This window comes from Delphinus delphis, chromosome 1 (genome assembly GCF_949987515.2).
Source record: "Delphinus delphis chromosome 1, mDelDel1.2, whole genome shotgun sequence".
Taxonomy (NCBI): domain Eukaryota; kingdom Metazoa; phylum Chordata; class Mammalia; order Artiodactyla; family Delphinidae; genus Delphinus; species Delphinus delphis.
This window is the reverse complement of record NC_082683.1, coordinates 108257253-108275632: the sequence shown is the minus strand read 5'-3', so window position 1 is coordinate 108275632 and position 18380 is coordinate 108257253. Positions and strand designations below refer to the sequence as shown.

Sequence of the window (18380 nt, the reverse complement as noted above, 5' to 3'; positions counted from 1 at the left end):
CCTTATCCGGGTCAGGATGAACCAGAGGAGGCACAAGGGAAGAAATAAAGGGGTTGATTTAAAAAGAGTAGAGAGGAGGAACAGAGGTTTGGGGGCAGAGTAGGGGAGAGGTGTACCCAGGAGCAAGGTAGCCAAAGACATTGGAGAGGAGAAAGGAGAGAGGGAGGGTCACGCCGGCTCTGACAGCCCAGCCCAGTCGAGGTCCTCGGGTTTCCTGTCTCTCCTCCCAGCTGCTGTTCCTTCCTCTCTTGTTGTGAGATTTCTCCCCAGGGCCTCTCCATGTTAAAGCGTGTGACCCCCTCCTCTGTCCGGGTCTCAGCGACTGTCCATGGATCTCGCGCCTGGCTTTGGTCTCCAGCTCAACCTCCCGGCCAGGCCTTCTCGGTGGGCGGTGCTCCTGGCGCCCCTCCTCCTCCGAGGGCTATTGGTGGAGAGGTGTCGAGAAGGCGGTGTCTAGCCGGCCTCCGAGAGTCGGATTAGTTGTGCAGACCCCGAGGCGGGCCGGAGGCGGGTCCGGCCAGGAGGCGGGCGGGGCGGCTGGGGCCCGGCCCAGAGCTCCGGGCGGTCGCATTGTTTTCCTCCGCGGAGCCGCGGCGGGAGTGGGGTTTGCGACTGGGACCCAGGGCTCACCCGACCTGACAGCGCCCGGGAGCCCAGATCCAAGCTCCATCCAATTCAGACATTCATCACGTCTCGCTAGAGCCCCAACCACCGATTGCGAACTCGGCGCGGTGCGCGGCCGCTGCCCGCCCGCTGAGATCTCTATTCCACTGACCCGGATCTCGGAGCAAGTACCCCGGAGCAGGGCTGGGGCTGCAGGGCGTCGGGGAGGATCGGGGCGCCTAAGGCTGGGGGCAAGCTTCCGAAGTGCCAGAGGGACCCGCCTGGGAGGGTGCCAGAGCGATGTGTGCTTGGTTGACGGAGAGGGTCAGCGGAGTTGGGGTGCGTGGAGGGAAGAGGGGACCGTGGCCGAGCCCCGTCACGGGGGACTGTGGGGCGCAGGGTCTGGGCACCTCTTGCGACCCGGCTTCTCTGAGTCGCATCCCTTGGATTGGGGAGCGCGAAAGGGATTATTTGAGGCGCGCACCGTACAGAGGGTGGAAAACCTGGTCTCTTTCCTCTCCAGCAGAGAAATTAAGGCTTCGAGACCCGTGGAGAACTGGACCCTCTCGTTGCCCCTGCAGGGATGGGAAGGGGAACACGTCGTTCCAGACTTTGGTGTTACAGCTGCACCTCTGTCCTTGTGCAAGCGGGAGTCTGAGCACCTCCCAGGGGGTTGGCTTGGGCATAGAGTCGGGAATGGGGCCCCTGAGAAACACCAGTCCTAGTGCCCATATCCTTCCTTCACCCCACTCGTCCTGGGGCTTTGTTAGACCGAGGTCTCCCAAGGAGGAGAGCCCAGCTGGCGACTGCATCTCGAGCCCGCGGACCCGCTCAGCCCTGGCCCCAGGCCCGCCCTCATCGGTTCCAAGCCTCTGGCCCTGTTTCCCTGGCCTCAGAGACCCGCCTCCACTCCCCAACCCCCGCTCCCATCCCCATTCGGTCTGCGCCTGCAGGCCCCTCCAGCCCCTCCTCCCGCTAACGTGGCTCTGGGACCCGGTCCCGGCCCAGACTCTCCTACCCGCCCCTCTCGGAGCCCCAGATCCAGTGAGGGGGAGACACGTAGAGCCCCTGGCCTCAGGCCCACCTCATGCGAGGCTCTAGACACCTGGATTATCCTCGTTGGGGGCTGGGTGGGAGGGAGGGTAGGTAGCAAGCCTGGGGCTGAGAGCTAAGGGTGGGGGGGAACTGTCTTGGAGAAGGGAACGTGCCCGTTCCGTGAGGCTCCTTGGCGCGCCCCCCCGCTCCTTAGAGGAAGGTGGACTGGGGCAGGCGACCAGCCCGAGGGCTTCCTGCTATTGTCCCCCGCCCAGTCTCCCCTTCTCCATCCCTTCCCCAGCCCCCGCTAGAATCTGGCTTTGACCCGGGCCACTCCCCAGAGGTGGCTGCGGGGCCAGGAGGAGACAGAAGGGCTGTTTCCTCTTCCCAGCAAGGGGAGAACCTAGGAAGGGGAGAAAGAGCTGGCCAGGCCTCCCCCATTCGCTCCAAATGGGGGGTATGAAGCAGCTGGGATTGGTCCCGGCAGGGTAAGCCTTTCCCCAAGCCAGGGGTCAGATGGGGGCCGCTCAGATGCTGCTCCCTAAAATCAGCTATGGGAAGCCCCCTTAAAGATATGTCATAGTTAAGTCTAGGGGGCCAATGCAATGGCCAACCAAGTGTTTTTAGAGGCTGGACTAATCCAGTCTAAGGTGGGGGGTAGGGTGGAGAGAGATTGGGTGGGAGGGAGTCAGGGACTGCTCTCAGGGAAGAAGGAAGGGGCTGGGGGGTGCTTGCTATCAGAGCATTTTGCCTAGAAATGAAGAACATGCAAATGAGATGCAAATTAGCCTCTATTGTCCCCAGCTAGGGAGCTTTTGCTAAGAAGGCTGCTGGATTCTGAAGGTTTTAATGTGGGAGTGGTCGTCATGCCCTCCAAACTCTCCCAGTCACCCCTTTTCCCAAGACTGGTCCTGCAGTTCCAGGAGTTTCTGGGTAGGGGCCAGCCCCAGCCCCTGCCCTCACATCTCTGGGCATGAAGCAGCCAGCACCTTTGTAATCAGGCTCAATGTCAATGTGCCCCCCACTCCCAGGGCAGCATCTCCCCTACCCTAGCTTCATTAGACTTCTCCTGAATGTTCACATTCACTTTTATTGGATGTGGTAAGGAGGTATAACTCAGCCTCTTCCCTCCTTCTGTCCCTTCTTCCATCAGGTCAGAGGTCTCCTATCCCCCTCAAACCCCCACAGGAGTCACCACCCCAGGTAAGGAAAGGGCAACAGCTCCTGAGGGCAGGGGATGGAAACAGGCATGGCCTGGGAGCAGAAAGAGGGTCTGACTGTTCTCCCCACTTGCCTGAGACTGAAGTTGTTTCCTGGGTGAAGATACCAGTTGCCCAGGGCAACCTGTGGGGGGGTGGGCAGGAGGGGGAGGATAGGAGACAAGCTGTGTCCCTTTCTCTTCCCCTGGGAGCACCAACATCGGAAGCATGGGGCGGGGGTGGCAGAGGGAGGCTTGGCCTTTCAGCACCAGAGGGTCTTTAGCTAGCTGACTGCTCTGCCCCTGGGGAGGGGGTCATCATTAGGTGCTCCTACCCCTTCCCCTCCTCCAGCTCTCTTGGGACCCCATCTGGCGTCAGCCTCCCCACCAGTGATGCTGGATTGGGGATGGGGTACACTTGGGTCCTGGCTCCAAGAGTGGAGTTGTTGGGGAGATGGAATGGGCTAAGCCTGGAAGCCCCAGGGTCTCTTCTTTAGGGGACATGGTGGGACAGGCAACTAAGGATTAGTGAAGGATAACTGTCTGTTCACAGAAAGGAAGGAGTCTCACCCTTCCTGACCTGATTTCCCGAGCCTACTCAGCCCTTCACTTCAACTTCAGGGGAAGGCAGGAAGCTGGTGTACACCTCCCACTGTGGGTTCCAGCCAGGGTCAGCTTGGCTGTGGGAGGCTGATGGAAGCTGATGGGTGGGAAGGAGGGCTGTCTCACTGTCCCTGCCACCATATCTATCTTCTCCTGGACTTTGGGCTACAATCGCCTGGCTGTCATTGAATTATTTATATTTTCATTCCAAGGCAGTCCGAAGAGGGAAGGGAAGGGAAGGGGAGACATGTTCAGCCATATCTCCTCACCAGTATAGCCCCTTCTATGCCTGGCTCCTCATAGCGGGTGGGTCTGCTCTTCCCCACATTAAGCACATGCAGTGGTTCTTTGGAGTCAGGGAGGGAACAGGGGGCTAGGCAGGCTGGGAGGGGGCACAGTGGTCGGGCAGACAGCTGCGGCCAGAGCTAAATTTAGCCTCTGATCTGGCTTTGATGCAGATTCATTTTTGGCTAAGACAGCACCCCTCCCCCACTCCCCTCCCTACTCACTCAGCTTCTCCCTAGCAATGGGAAGGGCCCCAGAAGCGTGAGCTTAGACCAGGACAAAGACCCCTAGGCTGCCTCCCCCACTCTGTTCTTCCTCAACCCTAGACAATGATGGCTGCTTCGCAGCTGCCTCTACCAGGGCACAGCGCCTAAATTGCTCCCGGGTGCCATGGGGGTCCGTGAGGGAGGGGGGAAGCAGACATGGTGCCCTCTTCCTCCTCCCCAGTGCCAAGGAGTCACTATTTATAATTTTAAGGCTTCAGTGTCTAATTATAGCTGAGAAGAGGTTAGCAAGAGGGGGGCCACGAGGTGTCACCTACTGAATGTCCCAGGCCCAGTCAGGAGAGAGGAGAAAAGGCTGAGTGAGAAGGCTGGGAGGGGGAGCAGGCGGGTCCTGTCCTTACCTGGGGTCATGCTGGCAGGCTTCGTACCAGCCAGTTTGGGCCAGTTGGACAGGGAAGGGCCTTGAGTGACAGTGACAGCTGGCTGGGACTGAGGCAGTGCCAGAGAGAGGTTTCTTCTCCCTACTGCACTGGGTCTTCTGGGGATAGACCTGGGAAAGGGTCCGCCTGCTTCAGAAGGTGGAGGAAATATGACCCCTTCCCCCACTTTTCTGTCTTCTCTTTCAGGGCCAGCATATGGGTGAGGGGGCACCCCCTGGGGCCTGAGCTGCCCCACACAGGATGCCCCGTGACCCCCGCTTCATGCCCTTGCTGCTACTGCTGTTGCTGCTCTCACTTCCCCACACCCAGGCTGCCTTTCCCCAGGACCCCCTCCCTCTGCTGACCTCTGACCTGCAAGGTGAGTGCTTGGTACCTCACCCCCTCTATATGAGCTCAGCACTCAGCCTTGGCAGGTAGACACTGAGACCCCTTGTGTGGGTGGCAAGGTGCAGGAAGGCTCTCAGTCTCAAGGAAGCTAAGAGCCTGACCAGAAAAGGGGAGAAGACAGGTAGAGTGAACTGGCACCTCAGGTCCGTCACTTCTCATCTGTGGGCCTACTTCCTTCACTTCCGGGCAGCATTGTTCAGTGATAAAGAATGTGGACTCTCGGCCAGACCAGACCTTAGCAGGTTTGAATCCCTGCTAAGCTGCTCACTAGCTGCGTGAGCTCTTCAAGTTATTTAACCTTTCTTTGCCTCAGTCTCCTCATCTGCAAAATGAAGGTAGTCATAGTATTTTACCGGGAATTCCCTGGTGGTCCAATGGTTAGGACTCGGTGCTTTCACTGTGGTGGCCTGGGTTCAATCCCTGGTTGGGGAACTAAGATCCTGCAAGCCATGCAGTGCAGCCAAAAAAAAAAAAAAAAAAAAAAAAAAATACTACTAATAATAGTATTCTACCTCATAGAGTTATTTAGGGATTAAATGAGCTAATACAGGTAAAGTTCTGAGAACACTGTCTGGCACAAAGTAAATGATTTATATATGTTTGCTATTATTATTAGCTACAAAATGAAGGCTTGGGACTAATTCAGTGGTTCCCAACACCTCTTACCTCCCTCTCCACCACGTTATCACTACCAAGTCTAGGTCCCACCGTGAGGGAAACCACCAGCCAACTTTTCCTGAGAAGGACCTTTATCTATTTGCAAGTTCCTGTTATATATGCAGGATTTAGAGTAATTTTAAGGACGAAGGAATGGCAGTTAGGTTATTGGGAGTAACTGTTGGGGGATAGATAAGAGCAGCAAACACATGTGCCAGATGTGGTTCGAAGCACCATACGAATGTTAAATCATCTCTCTCTGAACTCTGGGGTCCCTTTGAACGCTGATGACTGTGGTTTCCATGATCAGGCCAGGTGGATGCTGGAGTTGGTCAGAGGAGGCAGAAACCTTGGAGGGCTGAGGTGGCCTGTGAAGAGCCTTGAGGGGAGGGTGCAAAGAGAGGGCTGGGAGAAATGGGGTGAGTAAATGGTCCACATGGGACAGTGTACAATGTGGGAGTGAAAGGGAATTGCCAGCCCTAAGGCAGTTCCAAGAAGGGGTTGGGCTCAATTCTGGAGTCAGACAGACCTGGATCTCAATTGGGGTGCCTGCCACTTCCAAGCTAAATGAGCTGTGCAAATTTCTTAATGGCTTTAAGCCTCAGTTTCCTCATCTGTAAGATGGGGCCACTGTTAGTACCTACCTCATAGGGTTGTTGTCTGAAGTGAGACAATGCATCTAACATGCTAACATAGTGCTTGGCAGAGGTTAAGTGCTCAGAGTTAGCTGGTATTACATTTATTAATAGCCTTATTAATAGCTTTATTAATACCTCACAACTCATCTCACATATCCATTTTATGTCCGTGGCTGGGTTTCATCTGGTTGGAGAGGGTGTTGAGGGAGTACGTGGTATTCTGGCTGGCCCTCAGCACCCACCTCTCTGTGCCTTCTAGGTATTTCCCCATTATCCTGGTTCCGGGGCCTGGAGGATGACGCTGTGGTTGCAGAACTTGGGCTGGACTTTCAGAGATTCCTGACCTTGAACCGGACCTTGCTAGTGGCTGCGCGGTAAACTGGCTGTGGCACCATTGTGGGGCTGACAGGCCTGCTGCTGGGCAGGCATGGGACCTGCATGGCCACTGCAACATCTTGCAGGGGACACATGCGGTGTATAAGCCATGGGACATGGGCATGCTAGGACCCAGAGCACAACTGCCAAGTTGTGGAGTAAGGGGGAGGAGAGAGGGCACTGTTTGTCCCTGAGCAGCTGAACACGGGCCAGGTGGGAGGCTCAGGAGTTCAGGTGGGGATCCATGGCTTGGCTCTGATCCCTCCTTGCCTGTCTCTTCAGGGATCACGTTTTCTCCTTCGATCTTCAAGCCCAAGAAGAAGGGGAGGGGCTAGTGCCCAACAAGGTGAGGGGCTGTGTGGGAGGAGGTTGAGGCATGGAGATGAGGCTGGGAAAGGTCTAACCGGGATCAAGTGGGTAGGTAGAAGACTCCAGGAGGAGCCATAATGTGAGGTGGTTCCGGGTTGCCCCATGATTTTTCCCCTTCTACTTCTCCCGCCAGTATCTAACATGGAGGAGTCAAGACATGGAGAACTGTGCCGTGCGGGGGAAGCTGACGGTGAGGAGTGGGATAAGAATCTTGAGGGAAGGAGATGACCCTGCCTCTAGGCTCTGTCTAAGTGGCCTCCACTGTGCCCATTTCCCCTCACTTCTCTCATCTTGGTCCATAGAGGAAAATGTACAGGAAAGGGAATTCATGATTTTTAGCTTCCTTTACACACCTCACACAAAAGGAAAGTGAGGATCTGAGAGGCCAAAGAACTTGCCCAAGGCCACAGAACTAGGAGTAGATAGCTTAGTTGGGACTTCACCCCACACTGCTCTGCCTGGCTCAAGTGGAGCAGCCCTACTTCCTGTGACCCCCACCCCATCCCAGTCCCAGGGAGCCCTGTCACTGACCGAGAATTCTGGACTTTCTAGGACGAGTGCTACAACTACATTCGTGTTCTCGTTCCCTGGGACTCCCAGACACTCCTTGCCTGTGGAACAAACTCATTCAGCCCTGTGTGCCGCAGTTATGGGGTACAAAGGCGAGGGCGGGGCATCAGGACTGGAGTGGGAGAGGAACCCAAGCTGGGCAATCAGTTCAGTGGGGATGGACCAGCAGGGGTAGGGGAACAGGAGTGCCCAGAGGGGAGGGGTCCAGAAGGGGTGGAGCAAGGAGGCAAGGGGACATGAGGAAGTGGGCTATGGAGCCAGACTCGCAACACCCCAAGGGGTCCAAGAACCTGTTTCCTCTGCCTCCAGATAACTTCGCTGCAGCAGGAGGGTGAGGAGCTGAGCGGGCAGGCTCGATGCCCCTTTGATGCCACCCAGTCCAACGTGGCCGTCTTTGCAGGTATGCACCTGGGCATGTGAGCAGCAGGCATGTGGCCGGAGGGAACTCCCACGTTAGCCCCTTTCCTAATTTGGTCTTTCTCCCATGCTCCTGAGTGGAGGGTTAAGGTAGGGGCCAAGGTCAGACCAAGGGAGGGGTGTGGGAGGCCCAAGAAGAGCCAAGATACGGATCCCTGAGCCCTCCCCTGACCCCACCCTACCCCTCCAGAGGGCAGCCTGTATTCAGCCACAGCCGCGGATTTCCAGGCCAGTGACGCTGTGGTTTACAGAAGCCTTGGGCCTCAGCCCCCACTCCGCTCCGCCAAGTACGACTCCAAGTGGCTCCGAGGTCAGGGCGGGCCTAGGGCAGGGAGGCTGCTCTTGGGGAGGAGGTGCAGGGGCGGTCGATGGCAGGCAGATGGTGGTAGTGGTGAGCATGTATGCAGAGGGGAGAGGCTGTGGGGGGCCAGGAGTTTCTGAACAGGTGTAGTTTCTCTTCCGTACCTTTCCTGTCACTCTCCCTTCAGAGCCACACTTTGTCCACGCTTTGGAGCATGGAGACCATGTCTACTTCTTCTTCCGAGAAGTCTCTGTGGAGGATGCCCGGCTGGGGAGGGTAAGGAAGTGGGCACCAGGGGTGGGTAGCTAGAGGGCTCTGCTGGATGGTGAAGAGCCAGTCATTCAGGGGAGATTAGGGGCTCCTGGCCCTAATCTCCACAACGCAATCCCCTGGACTCTGAGGCCCCCAACTTGGAGTAGCCCCCAGGCCTCTGCCCCCGCATCCTGCTAGGTCCCTCACCTTGACCCACATTGACCGACCACACCCTTCCTTTGCTGTGCCCCTAACATTTGTCTCTTGGTGCTCTAACTCACCACATTGCTCTCACCCTGCTGGCCCTGGGGCTCTCTCTCACCATTCTCCTCGTCTCCAACTCTCCCACACACAGGTACAGTTCTCCCGTGTGGCCCGTGTGTGTAAGCGTGACATGGGCGGCTCACCTCGGGCCTTGGACCGCCACTGGACATCTTTCCTGAAGCTGCGGCTCAACTGCTCTGTCCCTGGGGACTCTACCTTCTATTTTGACGTCTTACAGGCCTTGACAGGGCCTGTGAACTTGTATGGCCGCTCTGCTCTCTTTGGGGTCTTCACCACCCAGACCAATAGGTTGGTACCAGACTAACCGATGTGGCCCCATCTGTCCCCTGCCCCACCAGTATCCAGGTTCCTCTCTCAGCGCCTATTGATGAGGGCAGTGAGCGGAAGCTCCATTCAAAGCCAGTTTGCTGTTCTGCCCACCGTTTTTCTCCTAGCGTGGCCCCCAGGGGCTGCCCCACCCTCTCAGGCTCCGCCCTAATATGGTATATGAAGGGGAACTGCCATGTCTTACCTAGGAGGAACTGTGCTGTCCCTTCCAACACCTAGCCCGCATCCTTTTCTGGCTCCCTCAGCATCCCCGGCTCTGCGGTCTGTGCCTTCTACCTGGATGATATTGAGCGTGGGTTTGAGGGAAAGTTCAAGGAGCAGAGGAGTCTGGATGGGGCCTGGACCCCTGTGTCTGAGGACAGGGTCCCCTCCCCCAGGTACGCAGGGTGGGCGTGGCCTTTGTGGAGGTAGAAACAAGCAGTGTCTGCTCCCCAAATGGGATTATGAGGAGAGGGCAAGGTGTCCAAGGCCTGGGGAGGGGGCTGTAGAGGGTTGGCAGCAGGGAAGGGAAGCAGTAGTGTGAATGTCTGCGTGTAGGCGGAACAAGGGTTACCAATCATGTTTGGGAGCAGTGGGTAGGTGGTGGTCACAGAGCCTAACTAAGCCCCAGCTCCCTGCCCTAAGGCTCCCTCTTCCTTTGTGTCCACCAGGCCAGGATCCTGTGCAGGAGTAGGTGTAGCTGCATTGTTCCCCTCTTCTCGAGACCTCCCTGATGATGTCCTGACCTTCATCAAGGCTCACCCACTCCTGGACCCTGCCGTGCCACCTGCCACCCATCAACCTCTGCTTACCTTCACCAGCAGGTATGGGGCTAGAAAATGCTGTCCACTGCCTTCCCCGCCTCAGCCACTCTTTCCCTGACCCCACAAGGTAAATCACATTGGTAGGAGGAAGAACCCGTGAAAGGGGAAGGGAGAGAGCTAAGAAGGAAACACTGGGCTGGGGGAAGGGCAGAGAAGGGGGTACCCAGACACATGCGCTGTCCTTGAAACACTCAAGCTTCCACTGGTCAGGTTGTCCTGACCTGAGGCCTATCCCTCCAGGGCCCTACTGACCCAGGTAGCTGTGGATGGCATGGCTGGTCCTTACAGTAATACCACAGTCCTGTTCCTTGGCTCCAACGATGGGACAGTGCTGAAGGTGCTGCCCCCATGGGGGCAATCTGGGGGCCCTGAGCCCATTCTGTTGGAAGAGATCGATGCCTACAGCCCCTCCCGGTGAGCCCTTTGTCCAGCAGGCCCCCTGCAGAGCAGGGATGGGACGTGGAGTGGTAGATGGGGATATGGGGATGGGGTGGGGACTCCAATATTGGAAGTTGTGGGGAAGAGAGAGGGCCTTGGCGAGAAGCTGGACACTGTGTTGGGGCAGAGTAGCCCTATGAGTTGTACTCAGTTGCTTGTATGCCTCCCCCACTTCTGTTCTTTAACTCACCCAGGGAAAAAGGAGCCTCACCTGCTCCATCTCTGCTTCCTTCTGGCCTCACCCTAGGTGCAGTGGGAAGCGGGCAGCCCAAACAGCACGGCGGGTCACAGGGCTGGAGCTGGACACTGAAGGTCACAGGCTCTTTGTGGCTTTTTCTGGCTGTATCATCTACCTCCCTCTCAGTCGATGTGCCCGGCATGGGGCCTGTCGGAGGTGAGAGGGACCTGAGGTCAGGCCCTGCTTGGGTGGGCTCTGGGCCTGCAGGCACACAGGAACACAGGCGTAGTGGGTGGCAGGGAAACGCAGGGAATGGTTTGGGGGTGGGTATCTCAAGCATTCTGCAGGTGGGCAGTAACCAGGGACTGGACTAGGGATTGGGGTGGATAGGATTGGGAGTATCAGGCTAAGAGCCTCCTGCAGGCCAGGGTGAGAGTGGAAGAGGCAGGGGAATGGAATGTGATTAGGGTGGAGAGGGTCCCAGCCTCACATGACTCAGTTTTCCCTAGGAGCTGTCTGGCTTCTCAGGACCCATACTGTGGATGGGACAGCTCCAGAGGCTGTGTGGATATCAGGGGACCTGGTGGGTAAGTGAGAGGCTCGTGGATCTCCTGAGGAGAAAGTTCCCCACTAAGAGAGGAAGCTGAGGGCTAGGGTGGGGGATGGGGGCAAGATGTATACCTGCACTGAGCCGCCTCCATTTCCTCCTAGGATTGATGTGCATCCAGCTGGGAACCAGGAATCTATGGAGCATGATGACTGCCAAGGTAAACAGAAGCGGCAGGGGTAGCTGTAGCCATTGTTGCGCATGGCTCTGACGGCCATAGACACCATCCCAGGTGTGGGCTTTTGTCTTTCTCTCCTTCTGTGGTACAGTCATGCCCATCAGTTCTTCATGAAGCTTCCCTCTGCCCCTATCTTCACCCTCTCTCTCCCTTTTTCATAGATGGAGCTACTGGGAGTCAGTCTGGCACAGGGGATTCTGCTTATGGTGAGTTCTATTGTCCCAACTTCACCTTGCTCAGCCCACACTCACCCAAGTCTGTGCCCCATGGCAGCAGCAGACCAGCACCCTGGACACCCTGAGAGAGTCTCAAAAAAGGGTTAGCATCCTCCAAATACCTAGCATAGGGCTCAGTGCTTGGCACATAATAGGGTGCTTAACAGATAGTTTTTGAACAAATAAATCAAAGAGTGCCTTGCATAGTGAGCCCTCGCCCATTTCCAGAGGAAAATGAAGGCTGCACTTCTGGACCTTTGGGCTCTAAAGGGGGTGCGGGAACCCGCTGAATGGGTATCAGAGGTGGAGAGCAGGAGCCTCACTGGCTCTGACCTGGTCTCTGTCACCAGTGCTTCTGAGTCCTGGCCCTTCCCCTGAGACCCCAAGCCCCCCCAGTGATGCCCACCCCCGGCCCCAGTCTTCCACTCTTGGAGCTCACACTCAGGGTAAGGGGGCTGGCTGGGAGGGATAGGAGTGAAGTGTGGGGCTGCTGATTCTTGAAGAATTCTAAGCGCCTCACTGATCGTTGTTTGGTGCTCACTAATAATGCCTGTTTGGAGCCTCCCCTCCCAGCCCCACCTCCCTCAGCACGGGCAGAGTTTGGCAGTTGTTCTTGGCATGGCTACAGGGGCCAGAGCTGGGATGGGGACTCCCCAGGCCCAAGCTCTAGCTTGCGTGTGAAAGGTAGTTCGGTGGGTTGTGTGTGTTGAGGGGTCAGGGGAGGTGATCCCTAAAGAGGGTCAAAGCTGCGTTGGAGCTGAGCAGCAGGAGAGAGGCGACACTTCGGAACCTGCCATCCCGCTGGTCCACCTTCCCTGAGCCTCCCTCCTCCCTCCTTCCTCTCGGTCGGCAGGCGTGCGACGGGACCTCCCGCCAGCCTCAGTCTCCCGCGCCGTCCCCATCCCACTCCTCCTGGCCTGTGTGGCCGCAGCCTTCGCCCTGGGCGCCTCGGTCTCTGGCCTCCTGGTCTCCTGCGCTTGTCGCCGCGCCCACAGACGTCGGAGCAAGGATATCGAGACTGCGGGGCTCCCGCGCCCTCTCTCCCTTCGCAGCTTGGCCCGTCTGCACGGGGCGGGCCCAGAGCCGCAGCCAACGTCCAAGGACGGAGGGGGCGCACAGACACCCCAGCTCTACACCACCTTCCTGCCTCCTCCCGAGGGCGTACCCCCGCCGGAGCTGGCTTGCCTGCCCACCCCGGAGTCCACGCCAGAGCTGCCGGTCAAGCACCTCCGCCACGCCGGGGGTCCCTGGGAGTGGAACCAGAACGGGAACAACGCCAAGGAGGGCCGGGGCCGCGCCCGGGGCGGGAACACGGCGGGCGGCCCCGCGCCGCGCGTGCTGGTGAGGCCGCCGCCGCCCGGCTGTCCCGGGCAGGCCGTGGAAGTCACCACCCTGGAGGAACTGCTGCGCTACCTGCACGGCCCGCAGCCGCCCAGGAAGGAGGTCGAGCCCCCGGCCGCCGCCCCTTTCACCTCGCGGGCGCTGCCGCCCGAGCCCGCCCCCGCCCCCACCCTCTTTGCCGGCCCCTGCCTGCTCCCCCGGGACTGTGCCACGCCTCGGAGGCTGGACGTGCCCCCGGAGGGCAAGCGCCCGGCCCCCGCCACCCGGCCTGCTCTCTCCGCCCCAGCTCCCCGGCTCGGGGTGGGCGGCAGCCGGAGGTTGCCCTTCTCCACGCACCGTGCACCCCCCGCGCTGCTCACCCGAGTACCCTCGGGAGGCCCCTCCAGGTACTCCGGGGGTGCCGGGAGACACCTCCTGTACCTCGGCCGGCCTGAGGGGCACCGGGGCCGCGCCCTGAAGAGGGTGGACGTCGAGAAGCCCCAGGTGCCCCTGAAGCCTCCCCTCGTCGGACCTTCCTCGCAGTCGGCCGTCCCTAGTGGCAACCATTTTAACTTTTAAAGGGAGCTGCTCCAAGGCCTCAAATGGTACCCTCGAGGCCCATGCCCTCAGAGGCCGTGAGCGTGGACGCATCTCCAAGGACAGATCACCTCCCTCTCTCCTTGTTCCACACCTCCAGCCTTCCTGGACTCTGAGAGTCTCCCGGGGTCCCTGCCCGCCCCGGGTTTATTTATTGACTGCCGACTGTCTTTCCCCCGTCCTCGAGAGAGGAGTGGGAGGTGAGAAGCTCGCCCCCTCAGTGAGCCAGCTTTTCGGGGGGAACTGGCACACTCCCACTCCCCCACCTCCCTCAGCCAAGCTGCCTTAACTCGCCCCTCCGGGCCTCCACAGACTGGGCCCCGGGCGGGCTGCACGGCGGACGGACGGGGCTGCGCCACGCCCGTTGTGTAGAGTCCTCGGGCCTCCTGGGACGTGCCTCCTCCTACTGTGTAGGAGCCTCCCCTTCCCAATACAGCTGTGTCCCCGAGCCGCTGCCTGACTTTACTCGCGGAGGGGGCGGGGCGGGAGTCGGTCGGCTGCTCTGAGCCCTTTTTCTCCAGAATCTCTGCCTTCAACTTGGCCTTGAGCTCTCTCCCGAGTAATTGGGATGGCTGCGCTCCCACAGGGGTTTATCACGAAAGATTTCCTGAAGGAGGCAAGCTAAGAAATGGTGCGTGGAGATGAACCAGGGCCCAGGAGACCCCGGGTAGAATTTAGGTGGGGTTAGGGAGGGTACTCCGAGCACGTTTCTGGACCGAGATAAGAGGGACTTTTTCGTAGAATGCTCTATGGGGTGGGGGGAGGGTATTTTTGGAGAAATAAAATGAAGCTGCAGCGTAAGTGACTGAAGTTTCACATCAGGAAATCTTGTCATAAAGGGAATTTGGCTGGAAAAACCTGGGTCGCAAGAGGGGTAGGCTGCAAGAAAAAACCCCAGCAAAGTACTGGTGAAGTTAGGGGTTTGCCCCAGCAGTTCCCTAAGGAGCAGTTCCCCTTTGCGGAGCCAGAGGGGTTCCGAGAAGCGTATTTTATTGCACGCATGCGTAGCCTCCTCTCGCGGACTCCCGGGCCGCACTCGAGCCCCGCGCGCCGAAGATCAGCTAGCGTGTGTCGTGAGGTTCCTCTGGCCCGGGCTGGGTGCAGATACCTGTCCGTTACTCCCGGGGGCCAATGAGAGGGACGAGCAGGACGGCCTGCCCCGCCCACTGCCTGGAGCGAAAGACCTCGCGCGGGCGGTGGCTGCTTTTGCGGATTTAGAAGTCTCGTTTTTACCGGCGCGTGGCGGGGATATCCACCGGGTTGGAGCCCTAGGCCGCCCTGCCGCTGGCGCCTCCTGGAGGCCAGACCACGCCTTGCAGCTAAGGAAGCCTCGCCAGTTCCTCTCCGGGTTTTTTGCCTAAAAGCCCTCGAGAGGAATCCGCTGGGAACAGTTTGAAGAACCCTGAGATGGTTTCTAGCTCCGCCCTTTACGCTTGTGATCCTGCCTAGTCAAAGCTCTACCCTAAGCCTCCGTTTCCCCACCTGAAAAATGGGGTTGAGAGGCTCAAGTACGATAATGTACGTGAAAACCCTTTCTAAAGGAGAAAACATGGTATCTTGTGAGATGGTGGTTCCTTCACACTCACCCTGGGCTATTATTCTTAATTTTGCGATCTGCTTCTACTCAGCAATCCGTTTCCCTTTGTATCCTTACAAACTTCGTTTATAGATTTTACCCTCAAGGTTTTTAAATGCCCTCTGAACACTTCTCACACATCGGATAGCTTGTTCCACCAAATTTGGCTGTCCTCCAGAGTCTACCCGCTTTCTGCTTGGAGCTTGTTTCACCGGGTTGGAGAGGTCCTTTAGATCTCAATTTTTTCTCACTGGATGCTTTACTTAAACCGAGATACTTTGAAATCATTGATAGTTGCTAGATAGTGGAGGAGAGAAAGGAAGAAGTAAAGAATCTTTCCAGTCACCTGACTTCATTATCCTTTTCAAACCAAGCCAGGACAAAGAAAAATTCTAAGACTGCAACCTTTCATAGCCCTCTAAGGGCCAAGTCTCACAGATACTTCAGTTCTTGCCCTGAAGGTGGTCACAAAGGGGTAAAAGATCCTCAGGTTCAAATGTAGACCCAAAAGAGAAGTACAATCGAAATTTAACAATTTACAGGTTAAAGTCCTGGTTTCAGTTTAATTGTAAAGGATGTTCATTTATTAGTATTTCTAAACTATGGGGACTTTCCTGGTGGTCCAGTGGTTAAGAATTCGCTTTCCAGTGCAGGGGACACTGGTACAATCCCTGGTCGGGGAACTAAGATCTCACATGCTGTGGGGCAACTAAGCCCGTGTGGCAATGAAAGATCCCGCCTGCGACAACTAAGACCTGACGCAGCCAAAAATAAATATTAACAAACAAAAACACTATGGCAACTTCTCTAGCCAAGAATGCCTAAGCTGGACTCTCAGAACCTTCTCAGGGCTAGTGAAAGCAACTATGTTGCAGTGAGAGCAACAGTCCTTGGACTCTGCCCCTTAATAATTTTATGGGTGACCTTGGCAATTCCACTAACCTCTCCGCGCCTCAGTTTCTTTTGTAAAGTATGGAAAGAACATATGCCAACGTGGGGTTTATAAAACACCATATAAATATATAGGCTTAAATTAAGTGCTCTGTGGGAAACGGTTATTTGCCCAAAATAGACTATTAAGAATGCAATTCATTAGCACTCATCCTGAAACACCTCATCTTGACAGCAGTGAATAAATTAGGGATAAACTGAAAGAAATGATTATCACTATCAACACAGGGATAAACATGATCCTAACTCAGGAATCTGCTGATAGTCTTTTTTTAAAAAATACATTTATTTATTTTATTTATTTTTGGCCATGTTGGGTCTTCGTTGCTGCATGCAGGCTTTCTCTAGTTGCGGTGAGCAGGGGCTACTCTTCGTTGTGGTGCACGGGCTTCTCATTGCGGTGGCTTCTCTTATTGCTGAGCATGGGCTCTAGGCATGCGGGCTTCAGTAGTTGTGGCATGTGGGCTCAGTAGTTGTGGCTTGCGGGCTCTAGAGCGCAGGCTCGGTAATTGTGGCGCACGGGCTTAGCTGCTCCGCAGCATGTGGGATCTTTGCAGACCAGGGCTTGAACCCGTGTCCCCTGCATTGGCAGGCGGATTCTTAACTACTGTGCCACCAGGGAAGCCCTGATAGTCTTTTTCTAAAATTAGGATATTAGCTCAAACTTTGTGTTTAGAAAAAACAGAATGTACCAACAGGATAAAGTTGTCATCCTGAGGGATTTCTAAGCTGATTTCTCAGAGGTATCCTGGGAGGTTATGGAGAAACCAGGGCCCCAGTAGGCAGAGTCCAACAGCTTGTATAAAGCTTTGGGGACCTGAAACACAGAAGGTTCCACAGTCACAAAGCTTGAAAAGCTGTTCAGCATCTTGGGTTCTTTGGTAGCTAAGTCATAGGGGCCTGAGCTATTATTATCTCTCAGATTTATGTCTCCTTGATGCTACTACCCCACCCTTGGGAACCACACAGGTGTGAGTCACTCTCTGTTACTTAATCCAGCAGTTGACCCTTCAGAACTGTTGACTCATAAGTATTTAAGGTCACATGTATGAGAGTAAGATTGAAGTACATGGATAAAATATGAAGTCTATGAATCCAAAAGATCACCTATCTTTACCAGGTGTATTAGGGTCCCAAGAGAAAATAGTTGACATACTCAAAATAATGAAGGGCTCCTTTTAAAAAGTGTTGGCAAGGGATAGGTCAGTAACTGGAGGCTAGTAACAGCCTTACACCTGAAAGGACAAAGGGAGGTAATGGCTACTGAGACTTGGAAGGAGAGATTGCATTGAGTGGGGCAGTGGCCTTTAATCAAAGGATACAGCTAGGTCCAAGTGACCCCAAGGGAGGGAACCTGGGAAATCAATACACTGATTTCAGTCTTTTGTCTCCATCCAGTCTCCTGCCCAGAGCTCCCTACTGACTGAATCCAACTGGAAGCCAAAGCACAGGGAACCCGTTGATGAAATTCATACAGGTTAGCCTCCCAGGATAGAGAACGAGATACAGTAAGGAGGAAAGTGATCTAAAGGAAAGACAGAACAATCCAGCACACCTAGAGATGAAGACCCCATCCATTTCCTGCAAGAGAGGTTATCTTTGACTCTCCTTGCTCAAGTGTTGCTGACTAGCAGCTTTATGGAGATGCCGCCTGAATTAGTTTTGGAGCAAAACTTACTTTGGGGATTTTGCTAGAAAGGCTGTTTGGAGAATTTACTTCTCTCCAGTTTCTTAACTGCAATTTGAGATGAATTAAGCTGCCCAAAGTCAAGTGAGACGCTATTGTGACTAAAGGATAAACTACAGAGGAAAAAACACTACTAACTCTATGTAGAAACTGTAGTTTTAGAAAGAAAAAAAATTTTTTAAGCTGAGGGACTTGGGGCAAAGTCACAGCCTGTTTTTTAATATCTACATAATGAAGATAATACACACCTTGCAAGATAGGTATGTTTGTGTGCATGCAAAGTTCCTAGCTCATTGACGGACACGTAGCACAAACTAAAAGCATGTTATTATTTATGATATTGGCCTCTCTCTAAAATATCATTTTACTTTACAGTAAGAACTTTCTTAAACTTTAGGACTGTTTATGGTAGCAGAGTGCAGCCCCACACCTGGCTCAGGGGTCCCCTATAGTCTAAACTTACTGTTAGCTATCAGACATCTTGCAGAAACTCCTACATAGGTGTAATTATCACTAGGCTGCTCCCACTTCAACCTTCTCTTGTATTTTCTACCTACTGATCTTGGAGTAGAGGGCTCACTTTCACAGAGAGAGAAAATCTTAGGCAAGTTGCCCTAGTTCATGGTTTTTTCCATCATTTAAGAATATTTACCCTTCAGAGAACTCTAGGTTCCTATCTCTCCAATTCCCTTCCAACTTTCCCATATGCCTGATGATTTTTCTCACTAGGATTTTTTTTTTATTTTTGGCTGCACTGGGTCTTTGTTGCCGCATGCGGGCTTTCTCTAGTTGTGGTGAGTGGGGGCTACTCTTCGTTGCAGTGCGCGGGCTTCTCATTGAGGTGGCTTCTTTTGTTGTGGAGCA

General features: G+C 55.4%; 1 protein-coding gene across 2 annotated transcripts; it reads left to right on the top strand.

The window, feature by feature from the left end:
• Positions 1-4350: 4350 nt before the first annotated feature.
• On the top strand, positions 4351-14025 carry SEMA6C (semaphorin 6C). Of its 2 annotated transcripts, XM_060007198.2 has the most exons (18): positions 4351-4746; positions 6330-6444; positions 6728-6791; positions 6948-7004; positions 7367-7468; positions 7694-7784; positions 7992-8111; positions 8290-8378; positions 8710-8927; positions 9212-9343; positions 9617-9769; positions 10010-10183; positions 10455-10601; positions 10895-10972; positions 11097-11152; positions 11332-11376; positions 11736-11831; positions 12239-14025. In XM_060007198.2, the coding sequence occupies exons 1-18, from the start codon at positions 4629-4631 to the stop codon at positions 13282-13284; spliced, it is 2901 nt and encodes a 966-aa protein (XP_059863181.1). In that variant the 5' UTR covers positions 4351-4628; the 3' UTR covers positions 13285-14025. The 2 variants fall into 2 exon arrangements, with proteins under 2 accessions (XP_059863181.1, XP_059863185.1); XM_060007202.2 differs by lacking the exon at positions 11736-11831.
• The last annotated feature ends 4355 nt before the right edge of the window (positions 14026-18380 follow it).

Excerpts from the sequence above, each read along its gene's own strand:
- SEMA6C (XM_060007198.2), top strand. The coding sequence starts at position 4,629 with ATGCCCCGTGACCCCCGCTTCATGCCCTTGCTGCTACTGCTGTTGCTG. Across the intron at positions 7,785-7,991 it reads CAACGTGGCCGTCTTTGCAG|AGGGCAGCCTGTATTCAGCC; the intron begins GTATGCACCTGG and ends CTACCCCTCCAG. Across the intron at positions 11,377-11,735 it reads CACAGGGGATTCTGCTTATG|TGCTTCTGAGTCCTGGCCCT; the intron begins GTGAGTTCTATT and ends CTCTGTCACCAG.